The sequence below is a fragment of the Quercus suber genome, unplaced genomic scaffold (genome assembly GCF_002906115.3).
Source record: "Quercus suber isolate HL8 unplaced genomic scaffold, Cork oak 2.0 scaffold_979, whole genome shotgun sequence".
NCBI lineage: Eukaryota > Viridiplantae > Streptophyta > Magnoliopsida > Fagales > Fagaceae > Quercus > Quercus suber.
In genome coordinates, this window is record NW_027070394.1 from 44,885 (window position 1) to 57,435 (window position 12,551).

At 32.3% G+C, this 12,551-nt stretch overlaps 1 protein-coding gene across 3 annotated transcripts; it reads right to left on the minus strand.

Annotated features, from left to right (window-relative positions):
- Window positions 1-754: 754 nt before the first annotated feature.
- LOC112026601 (homeobox-leucine zipper protein HDG2) lies at window positions 755-7,642 on the minus strand. 3 transcript variants are annotated; one of them, XM_065768635.1, is made up of 13 exons: window positions 7,336-7,642; window positions 6,438-7,043; window positions 5,616-5,830; window positions 5,344-5,461; window positions 4,938-5,126; window positions 4,373-4,810; window positions 4,147-4,248; window positions 3,807-4,007; window positions 3,413-3,587; window positions 3,003-3,274; window positions 1,933-2,028; window positions 1,431-1,820; window positions 755-1,200 (listed from the first exon to the last, which is right to left on the minus strand). In XM_065768635.1, exons 2-12 carry the CDS (start codon window positions 6,528-6,530, stop codon window positions 1,452-1,454), a joined length of 2,268 nt encoding a protein of 755 aa, XP_065624707.1. In that variant the 5' UTR covers window positions 6,531-7,043; window positions 7,336-7,642; the 3' UTR covers window positions 755-1,200; window positions 1,431-1,451. The 3 variants fall into 3 exon arrangements, with proteins under 3 accessions (XP_065624707.1, XP_023915056.1, XP_023915058.1); XM_024059288.2 differs by lacking the exon at window positions 7,336-7,642 and having other exon boundaries at window positions 5,616-5,882; window positions 6,438-6,527; XM_024059290.2 differs by lacking the exon at window positions 7,336-7,642 and having other exon boundaries at window positions 5,616-5,841; window positions 6,438-6,517.
- Window positions 7,643-12,551: the final 4,909 nt, after the last annotated feature.

Genomic DNA, 12,551 nt, shown 5'->3' on the forward strand with positions numbered 1-12,551 from the left:
TATACTTCAATGGCAAGCAATTACAAGAACAAACATCCATTGGATATCATAGGAAAGCTCATAAAATGAAATTAAACTTCTAAACCATTTTTTTTTAATATATATTTTACCAAAAAATAGAGTTTATATTCAACGTAGCCAATGGTTGATTTAAACTTAATTAATTCAAATTTGGATTATAATTAACTCAACTAATAAAATTCATCTTCTTGATCAATTGATGTGTCTTGACTTAATGATAAACAATTATCACGAAACATTGTATGCCCTAATATATGAAGAATTATGGGCATTATTTCCAAATTTAAAGAGTCACTAAACCATACACATTCAAACAATTTTTAACAAATTTGTTGTCAATTCATGGAATAAACTCTATGCAGTTGAAAATATCATTCAATAAGCAAAAAAAAAAAAAAAAAAAAAAAAAAAATTGAAAATATCATTCAATAAGAAAAAAAAAAAAAAAAAAAGCAAAAACAAGAAAAAAAAAATTTCCCTGGATGTATAAATATTCTGTCAAATTTTCAACCACAAAATGAAAGACATGCAATAAATAGCACAGAAGGCCTTCCAGTTCCCTCCTTTGCATGGTGATATCGATTGATGCTTATGAGGTCATGCATGATTGCGCACACACACATATATACATATATATATATATATATATATTAAAAAGTTAACCATACCTACATAATCACGCACGTATAACTTGCTAAGTACAATCAGACAAATCAACTTCGAACACAAAGACAATAATCTACGGAAGCAATATCCACTTCAAAAGATCTTAAAATTGTAAACAAAAAAGAAAAAATTGCTAGTAGGTGTGAGGTTCTTCACCCGCTAGTGTTTCAAAAACACACGACCGAACAACAAACAAAGAAGGAAATAAGTGAAGCACTTTATAAGCATTCACTCATGCAAAACCCTAACCCTAACTACCAAGTTAAGAAAAGGTGAAAGAAAGTTCAACCCTATTCATAATAATAAGGCGTTAAGCTTTTTTAGCTTTTTAAATTGTTTGAAGAAGTCAATACCCGAACCCCTAATCCTTGCGCGAAAACTTTTGTAAACGGCTTAGAAAGGATCATGTAAGGTGCGCTCTTGACTTCTGCCCGTCTTGTACAAAGAAGAAATTCTTCATCACCTTAATTTGTTTCTCTTAATTTCCTTTCCTTTTCTTGCTTCTATTAATCACTGCAACAATTATACACAAACTGATGTTATAAGTACACTGAGCCATACTATAACCTACCTAATTTTATATATGTAAACACCATTGTACATCCTTAAAAGCAACTTGCTATTAATTTTTTCAAAAGAAGCATGAAAAACCCCATTAAGTAAAGTGAATACTCAAACGAGACCCAAGGAAAACATCAACTACAAATACTTTTTTTTATCAAAGAAAAGGGAAGATATACTACCTTGAATTTAGGGTTTGTAGATCATGCGTTCTCGCAAGACAAAGAAGCCTTAATCCTCTCAACGGTGCAAGCAATAAGGTTGTTAACAGTTGCAACTGACCCAAGAGAAAGTTTTGCTGTAGGAACTGAATCAACCAAAATCTGAAAAGCAACAGTGAGGAGAGATCCTCCAGATGTAGTAGCCTCACCAATGCCTCCTTCATGAGCCGTTGTTCCATCAGGGAGAATAGCAAATCCTGAAGGAAGTAGGGCCACATAATCTGGATCTCCACCATTTAGTACTAAATTCATTGCAACAATATCAACTGGTGCATAAATCACGAAAGAGGCTGTTGGGTCAGTGCAACTCTCTTGTAATATCAACATGTTGCTCTGGCTTGAATTTGCACTCTACGATTTTATACAATAGGTTAATTAGTTGGGTATTTCATGTGAAGCACCATATGCTGAAATAGAATAAGTTTGGGAACATTTAACAATGGATCCATCAAATGGAACTTACATTCACTCGAAGTAGAGATACGCAGTTGCCTGTTTCCCTGCCATTAGCAATATGTGCCATTTCTTGTACAACTCCACCATTTGAAAGAATGTCCCACTGTCACAAAGATGTCAAAACTCATTGAGTTTTTCCTGGTAAGGCTTCAAGTTTAATTCTTATCTTTTGGATAGGTAGGCTCATCTTAATTTCATTGTTTTGTATTTCCAACTCTTCTTCTATCGATATCTTAACTGCATCTTAAGATGCAAGATATGATTACCACAAAATTACATTACAAAATACATCTTTAAAAGATAGCCGAACTATACATTTGGTCCTCCAACAATGAGGGTAGTTTCACCTTCATCCCTATACATTTAATTGGCTCAATTTGGTCTCTCAATTACTAATAGTGTTGATTTAGTCCCTTAAGTTTTAAATTAAGTCAACTTCTAAAGATGAAGTCAATTTCTTTTGAAAGTTAAAGGATCAAATTTTGACATAATTAATAGTCGAGGGACCTTGATTTTAAAAGGCGAAGGATCAAATTCACACAATTACATGTATAAAAATTGTAGTAGATGTATAATTATACCAATTATACAAGGATCAAAATTGTCGTTTTGCCTGGTTTTTTGGTAAATAAATATAAAAGTTTAAAGACAAAAAGAAAGGGATATGATATGAAACACAAGTTGGCAACTTTGTTCAAAATCCAAAACATGTGAATTTCGATATTATATATATTTTTTGACAAATGCTTTACATTGCATGTAGTCTAGTCAATCTCCAAAAGTGGTTTTGTTCTTACCATGCAAAGTAAAGTATCTAAACATCTTAAAGATATTTAAGCTATTTACATATCAGTTATTTACACTGTAAAGAGCTTGTTATATGTAGAGATTCCTAAACTAATTAAAAATGGACACAAGTTAAATTGCCTTTATAATTAAGCCTAATGTTATGTGTTAGGCATGTATGCATTTCCTATTGCTGATTATTCAGTTGTTTTCAAATTAATGATCTATATATATATATATATATTCAGATTCAGATGCCAGTACTCAATTAGGTTCTGAATATTTATATACCTCGCTACGAGAGTTCTCATCACGGAGAAAATCAAAAACTCTTTTTGGTGGAACAGGAAGCCAGAAGGAAGTAGCAGCACTTAGCACAATGCCAGGAGGTCTACCTGGATCATCTATGCTTTTTCGGGTCATGACCCTTACATCATCTGCCCCAGTTCCAGACAATGTCGTCCATGTATGTGTAGTAGAGGCACTCACTCCAGCACAAAAGCTTATCACCATTCTCTCAGCCAGTTTCAACATACTCTTTCTTCCTTCTTGATTTGTTATGACTAAATTAAATAGTAACATATAAAGGGGGGGTTGGCAAAAAAAAAAAACATTGTCAATGCATTAGTTTCAAAACTCAAAAGAGAATATTTCCACTAGTATACAATTTTAACATAGAAATAATGGTTTATTTTTACTACCTCCAATATCACCGGTGGGAATGCTTGTTGCCATGGCGCTTGCAAGACGTTCACATTGTCGATCTAGGGTTGCTACCCAACGTTTTGCACCGAATGCATTACCTGAGCTAACAAGCTGCTTGTATAGATTGTGAACACCTCTATCATCAACTTCTATATGCTCAACCCATGTAACCTAGGGCATAGGACATACAGAAAGAGAAACAAATAATTAGTGTAAGTATGTTTCTCAAAAAATAAAAAATAAAAATAATTAGTGTAAGTATGATTGATACAGCTTATTATTATTTTTAACTTTGTAAAGGTGCAATTTCAAATTGCTGAGCTAAATAGGCGCTAAGAGGACCATTAGAAAAGTGAATTGAAATCAGTCATCTAGCCTGACTATTAGTACCTTTGAATATCCGTTGGGCATTTCTTGAATCAAACAACCAGAAGGCCTTCTTCGGCACCTCACTGCCGGACTAGGGCGCAAATTATCCAAGGAAACATCAACCACTGCCCAAGTACCATCAGCATGCTGTTTACAGTACCTCACATAATAACTCTCCCGAGTTGGAACGAGGGGTGAGGGAACTTGGAATTCTGCTGTCATCTAAAGAAGCAAATTTGAATTTATATCATTAGAACCAAATTGATTCAAAAGCATATATAACCAGAGACTCCCCTATATAGTAAGCCAAAATTTTAGTAAAAAGAACAATAATACAATAGACATGAAGTTCTGTATGTACCACTTGCAGTGCACCATTATAATTTCCTGCCACTCCGGTTGATAATACTTCCAGAGTCATAGCTCTTGAGACAATCCCAGAAAACACAGTAGACCACTGACTCTGAATATAATAACAGAATGACAAAGCTTAATTAGGGCTCAATATTATTACTGAACTTTTAGATGATAGAAACCCTAGCTACCTCTCTTAACTGGTTTATACAAAAGAGAAGAATTAAGCTTACCACATCCATTAGAATCTCAACAAGGTTGATGTGGTTCATGATGACAACAGCAGTTTCTCGTGAAGCTTCGCATTTGAAGCCGGATGGTCTTGGTCCAATCCCACGAGGAAATGTCCTAATATATTCATCCTCATTTATCATCGAGGTGCCATCAAGATTTGTCATCCATAAGGGTTCCCCCATTTGAGCCATTCTGATTAGTTCCTCCATTGCTGCAACCGCAAGCTCAATGATCATAGGTTTATCAGCTTCGGTTGGTGCATTGATCGTCCTAAGAAGGTCTCCAGCACCATACATCTCTCCTCCAATGCCTGGCTGCCCACCAAAACTCCCAACTCCAAGGTCTAGTGGCCGGGTTGGGACCGGTGGAGAAAGAAGAGGGTAGTTCACAACTGGCTTGCCAACATACTTTGCAGCAATTGCTGAAATCCTATCAATCTGGACAACAACAACAACAACAAAAAAGGAATATTTTTTATTTATTTATTTTGCGTATCTAACCTTAAACAATATTTACTAAAAATATCTCATACAGACAAAATAAAATTACTTGCAGTTCTTTTACCTCTTCTCTTAATCGGGCATTTTCGAGTCTCAAATGATGTTCATCAAAGGACATCTCTCCTATTGCAGTTGGACCACCACAATTGGGACATGAGGCATTGCTAAGAGCTTCTCTGTACCTCATGTTATCGGCCCGAAGCTTTTCGTTCTCGGTTCTCAGATTTGTGTTTTCATGACGCTCATGTTGGGTCTGTGACAATAAAATTTGGTGAATGACCAAGAAGCTAAAATTGGAAAACGAAAAATTAAAGGAAAAAAAAGAAACGTCAGAGTTGACTAATATAATGTAACTCCACTTTCCATTAAAGAAGAGTAAGGTATGGTAACTGCACAATGTTAGCATATTCTTAGAGTTTATATTTGTAAAGAACAGTTCAGGATTATTAGACCAAAAAAATGGATTTTACCTTCATTTGGGTGCGCTTGTTTTGGAACCAAAATTTGACTTGCAATGGCTCCAACCCTAATTCACGGCTTAGTTCTTTCCTTTGCTTGTCATCTGGATGTGGACACTCCTTAAAGAATCTAAAAGAATGTCCAAAAAAACCCCATTTAAAAAAATAGAAAAAAAAAATTAAGAAGGGTTTAGATTTTAGAATTTAGATATTAAAATTAAAAAAAAAAAAAAGTTGCAACAATTTGAAAACTTATTAAATTGAGTTGGGGCTAGCTAGCTTACGCTTCCATTTCCTGGATCTGGTGCTGAGTGTGGCGGTGGTAGCGCTTCTTTTTGTTGGGCCGTGGATCTTGGTCGTCACCGGAGGCACCTTCATGGTTTTCACTACCAGATTTAGTAGCACTGTCAAATTCATCGTCTCGAATTCGGGCTAAATCACTCTCGGATGTGTTTTGAGCCATGTCTAGCTGGTGGAGTTGACCATCCATCACGTTAGGCTGGAACATATCTACAGATCTTTAAGATTCCGAAGGCTTATGGTTTTTCAATCTAACAACAGAATGGAAAATCTCCACTCAAATGAAAGGAAACCCACATTTCCCAACATATATGCACAAGAACCTATTTCATTTACTTGTACATGGAAAAACCTATTTCATATTTGAAGGGAAAAACCCATGTTTTATTAAGTACTAGTATTTGAACAAAAATATATACATATATCAACAAGAAGCTTTGAAATACAAATCTCTCTCAAGAGAAAGATTTTAGGCATTTTTTTTTTTTTTGAGAAGGATTTTTCTTGAAATCGAAAATTAATTAGTCCCACTAGACCAAATCACTAAAATAAGATCTCAAAGTTTCAAGTTCTAAACGTTAATGAAAGAAGAGCAACCCTTAATGAAGATTAGAAGATAACGAGGAAATGAACATAGACCCATCATTCTAATCAACATCATAATCCCCAAAAAAAAAAATTTAATTAATTAATTAACCTTTCAATATATATAATTTTTTTTTTAAAGTAGGAAAATGGGATCAAAAAGCCTTTAACTAAAAAAGCCGATTTAAGAAGCAAGATGAAGGGAGAACTAAAACACTGACCTGACCAAGGGTAAGTCCAGAGGATGATCCAAACCCGTTTCTTCCGATCATAGACGGCATGTTGCTCGCCGGAATCATAATCCCGGAAGGCATGTTTCACGACCCACAAACACTTCCCAAGCAGTATTTGTGTGTGTGTGTGTGTGTGTATATATATATAGCTTTTGAATAGTACAAGTACTCTACCTTTCACCCAGAAGAAAGGTGGACAGTACTTTGTCTTTCAGGGGAATCCTTATATAGAGGGGATAGAAGGGTTTGTGTTTGTGTTTGTTTCCTAGATTCTCTGGCAGTGGTCTGAGAAAAAGAGAAATATGGAATTTAACAGAGAGGAAAACGCTGACTAAGGTGTTTTTTAGGTCATGGAAAAAAGGGGTTTCAACTCTTAAGTCTATCTGTTTCCTACGTTAAAAAAAATAAAATAAAAATTACAATACCAAGAAAGATAGGGTTGACAAATTTGATACGGCTTTTGACAGAGACCAAAATCATAGTAAACCAAACGAAATAAACATAACGCTCACGAAGATTTCGGAGAATCCAACTGTGCCTTCTCACTTTCTATATCTCTTCAAAAACCAACGTTTCCTATTTCTCCTCTTAGCCCTATCCAACCAAAAAAAAAAAAAAAAAAACGTTAAAAAAGAATGTAAGAAATATTACAAAAAGAGAGGGAACCATTAAAAAAAAAAAAAAAAAAGGTGCATATATAAATGGTGAATTTTGCAACAAGTGATTTTTTTTTTGGGGGGGGGGGGGGGGGGGGAGGGGTTTGGCCGAGTCAAGAAGTGCTTAGAGAGAGAGAGAGAGAGAGAGAGAGAGAGAGAGAGAGAGAGAGAGGAGTGTGATATATACTATATGGTACGTGAAGATTTACTTGTAAAAAAATTTCACTTACCAGTGAATATAGAACCCCCTTGGAAAAAAAGGTCCAGAAGGAGAAGGATATCAGATCTGATTTGGGGCTAAGTTGTTGCCAGGAAATCAGTATTTGGGGCTATGAAAGTGGTTTTGGTAAGAGTTTTTATAGAAAGTAGAGGTATATATATGGCTTGTAGATAGAAATGGGGGAAAGAAAAGTGACACAGAGGAAATGGAGGAGGGTAGTATCAAAGAGAAGAAAACACAGAGAAAGAGAGAGAAGAGGTAGGCTTTAGGAAATGAAGAAGTAGAGCTAAGGAAGGAGAAAAGGGGAGCAGATGGAGAAATATGTGGCAGCGAGGAGTAATTGCAGAGCGTATTGAGAGGGTGCAATTGCATTTAATGGTTGGAGAGAGGTGTAATTGCAGAGAGAGAGAGAGAGAGAGAGAGAGAGAGAGAGAGAGAGAGAGAGAGAGAGAGAGAACTTTTTTTTTTTTTTTTTTTTTCCTGAATAAAAATTTTCTCCCTAGGAAAGTTTATGGTGCAACGAATGACGGCTACCATAAGTTTTCCCCAATCCCATTTAGTTTGAACTTTATTCTTTACATTCTAATGCAACTAAACTTTATCTATTTTTGTTAAAAGCATGTTGTTTAACATTTTTAGCGTTTTCTTCAGAGATGTTTATCATCATTATAGGGAAAATGGTGAAATTACTTAATAAAAAAAATGTGCAATAAATTCATTAGTGTTCTTGATTTTTCAGGAGTAAATTATTTCAACCTTGTACAAAATATATAGAAATCATACTGTTAAAAGTTCATGAGTGCTACGAGGCACAAAAGTTTGTTCCAACAAATTACACGTGTCATTTAATTCGTTAAAGTCAAATAGATGAGAATATACGACGATAAGAATCTAATTTTCTTATTATCCAAAAAAAAAAAAAAAAAAAAAAAAACCTAAAACATGAGGATACAATTAATTAATGCATGGAAGGCGCGCAAGTGGTGAATCATAGTTCTATAAAACACATTATCTTCCTGTCAAAAAAAAACATTATCTTTGATTTAGTTATTCATTTGGGAAGGGGGAAAACACTTTATATATGTGCATGCAACACACAGACACACACACAATTATTGTATTGTGTGTAATTTCAAAAATTGGTGTTTTATGATTCAAGTTTAGAATGAATGAAACACAATCATGTTAACGTATAGGAAAAAAATGAACGTTCAACTAAAGAGAAAAATGAACGGAAAAAAAAGTATAGGAAAAAAGAAATTCTGCACACCATGGGTAAGGCCAAAGGGTTAATGTTCAGCCTTTCCGCACTGCAGATCTATCCTATTGTTTTCTTTGAAGAGTCCCGTACGGATTGCCTAATTCCTAAAAAGCCTAAAATAATTCAATTATGGTAAATTCCAGTACGCATAATTTAACAAAATGAAATTTATATATATTTTTTTCACAATAAAATAAATTGATAAAATTGTGTAAAGATTTCCTAATTTCCCTGTAATGAGACAAATATATGAAATTCATTTCCATCGAGTATGAGTCCCATCATACTAATCATTTACAGGTTTAAATTTCACGTTTTAGTTGGGATCATGACTTTTCAGCCCATTAGGACGGTAATGCTAAGCATTATTTTTCCCTATCCTGTAAATAATAAGACAGGAATTTTAGTAATAAGATCATGTCATTGTAATTATCACAGACACACAGACAGACACACACACACACACACACAAAAAGGTTTTGTGCAGGTGGTGAATGCCAAAGCAAGAACTCAATTCCATTAGTACTCATCATCCTATATATTTTTCAAGATTTTGCCACATGTTTCTTAGAGGATCAAGATATTAAGCACATTCAATGCCGAAAAGAAAATGATGTTGGTCTCTCATTCATTAAAAAAGGGATTTTAATCCCTAAGGTATAATCATAAAACTATATGCCTCAATGAGAAAAATATCTTTTTATTTTCTCTTTTTTTCTTCTCAAAAAAAGAACAAGAAAAAGAAAAGACAGTCTTCTTTTTATTATTTTTTTAATCCATAAGATAGTAAATTTTTTATTTGAAAAATTGGAAAATATATATATATATATATATATTTTTTGTAATTTGATAATTATAATAAAAAAAATGAAGGATTTGAACCTTAAACTTCTCCATTGTAAGCACCAAAAAATACCTATTAATTTACAAAATTATTGGCAATGATGAATACAAATTGACATCATAATTTCTAAAATATGAAAAATCATGCAGATCCGGTGCAATACACTTTCTTTTTTTCTTCTTCTTCTTTTTCCTTCTATCTCTTAGTACAATAATTTAATTGGTGTGGTATAGACAATTTAACCATCTATTACATTTTTTTTTTTAAAGAAAAAAAAAAGAGAAATATTTCGTGTGAAAAAATAAAAATGAAAATTTTCATGAATTAAATGAACCCAACAATGTACATCTTTATTAATGATTTCGATATAAATTTTGGTCTGTCAAGATAGAATATCATTGTCAATTATAGAAACAAATATGAAGGATAACCATTATTGTTCCAAATGCAATGCATTTATTAGTGTGGAGAAGGTGAAACGTATAATTATACATGTGAGCATGACAATGAGCCGTGACTTTAAAGACCAACCCCAATAATGACCTTAAATTTTATAGAAAAGCATATAATCCTCATTGACTCTTACATTTCAGACGCTACATATATATTCCATCTATCTGTTTTAGGGAATGTTGAAATATGGCAATATCATAAACACAAGGAAAGAATGATTTACACAAATAAGCACACTTACAACGATATACTTAATATTCTTACTCGCGACATGTTAATGTACGTGACTATTCCTTTGATATGACCTGTGCTACATAGCGTGAATACTTATCACGTTCCTTACTATAAAAAGTTTTATTAATTAGTCTTCTTACTTTTCACGGATCTTATGCCAAAAGCTCAATATATTTTCATGCATTTTGTCTCTGAATGAAGCAATGTTCTTTAGTCAATGCCCTTACGACTTAGCATGCATTATTTGTACCCTTCTTTTGGGGTTTAGTTCAGGAGTTCAATTTCTTTATTTACCACTTTTATTTATTTATTTATTTATTCATTTTTATTTTTTTATATATAGAATTATTTACACTTGCTTTAAAAAAATACCTTTTCGATAATAAGTAATGTCCATGTGAAAATAAATCGATTTGTAGTCCTAAATAAGGAAGCGAAATAAATATGGAGTAAAATAACTCATAAGTATCACCAAAAACCCACATAAGTATCACCAAAAACCCACAAAACTAATTAGAGGTTCTTATTCTCTCAAAAAAAAAAAAAAATTAGAGGTTCTTATATTCTTATTTAGGAAAAAAAAGGGGGCGGTTCATATTTTCTTGGATAAATCAAACTTATATTTTGGCTAAAATGATCAAAGAAACTTATTAGGAACATCTATATAAGACACAAAGCATGACAAGGTGATGAGAAAGAAATATAGAGAAAGTAAACATATGGAAAATGAATTAAGGTTTGAATATATGTGAGAATGATTTTCATGAAGACTAGGGTTGGTGACATTGTCAACTATGGTTATTCATTTAGGTGAGAATGAGCCCAACCAGGTCTTCCGTGCACAACCTCTCTGCAATCTTCCCCATTAAATGACACTGAGCAGGCTCTGCATGGCAAACCACATTTACTGCATTCATGCCACTCTTGCACACCCACCTGGAGTTCAAATATATACCCAAAATCATTGATATCTTAAAATTTTCAATTCACGGGTTAATTAAATTCAAATGTAAAGTAAAGAATATCTTTCACAAATATCATCAAAATTAAACAATAAAAATAATTTTAAAAAATTACTAAAAGTTATGTGACGTTATTCTATTCATGTATGACTAAATTTTTATCAAATCTAAAAATGGTTGTAGATTATTAATTAATTCAAATAAACGATGACATTTTAAAAAGATTTTCAAGCTTTTAGTAATAAAATTCAATTGAATGAGCAATTTTAACTTTTGGAAATTCTGGTAATAGAGTACATGCACCTAGAATAGAATTAGTTCAATAATTTTAATATAATTATATTATTATATTAAAAAATATATAATTATAGCATGGAGATGACTATTTTCTTTAACATATTGTTCATGTTGAGCAAGGAAAAGACATTCATGACATGTAGAATGCAAATTTTACAACACAGTACTATTTGTAACGTGAGAATAGGGTGGTAAATAAACCAAATTATTTATGATTTTTTTTTTATAAATTTGATAATTGAAGGAGGCATTCTAAATCCTAGACATGTATGTTAGAAACACAAGGATTGATAATATATATATATATATATATATAGTTTGATTAAAATATATATATATATATATATATATATATATATTTTTGAACATGTAACATTACATGATCATGACACACCATCAATTTATATTCAAAATAAAATTCACTGAAGCAATTTTAAATGTTTAATACCCGACTCGATTGAGTTTGGGTTAAAATGACTTGTACTAAAAGAACTGCAAATAATATGACTATTACCCAGTCTTTTCATGGTTGGATCAATCCAATATGACCTATATTTTTCTTTCACGTGCAAATAGCAATAATAAAAAATTAAAAACTAAACTTGATAGTATTGTCTTTGTATTCATTTCAATATAATTAAGATGAACAAAAGAAATCAAAAATAAAAATTCAATACTATATAAATACTTAAGTCTACAAATGGTTCACTAAGCTGAAACATTTAAGTCTCAATCTCCTTAAAAAAAGTCTATGAATTTTGTTAGAAGGAAAATTAATATCTTAGAAAATAAAAGAAATAAAGAAAGAGCAAGAAGTGAAAACTTAAAACAAATTTATAGGGAATTAGAAAGCCAAAATCTCAATTAATTAGGTTTAGGTGGACCTGTTTTTCACTAATCTAAAAATCTGTACTTATATCCATATTTTTCTTAGAACATATATATTATTGGGTTCAAATCCAATTTTGTTGGGATTGGATTCAGAGTCGGCGGAATGCTAGAGCAAGAAATGCGGTCGTCTGGCCGCAAGTAAAAAAAAGACCCCCAAATTTTAACCAATAAGGTTATTTATAATCAATAAATAAAATAATATTTTTTTACCAAATGAAAAATAAATAAAAAAGAGAGAAAAATGCAACGTCTATAATATTTTTTACAACATTTTCACAACTAAT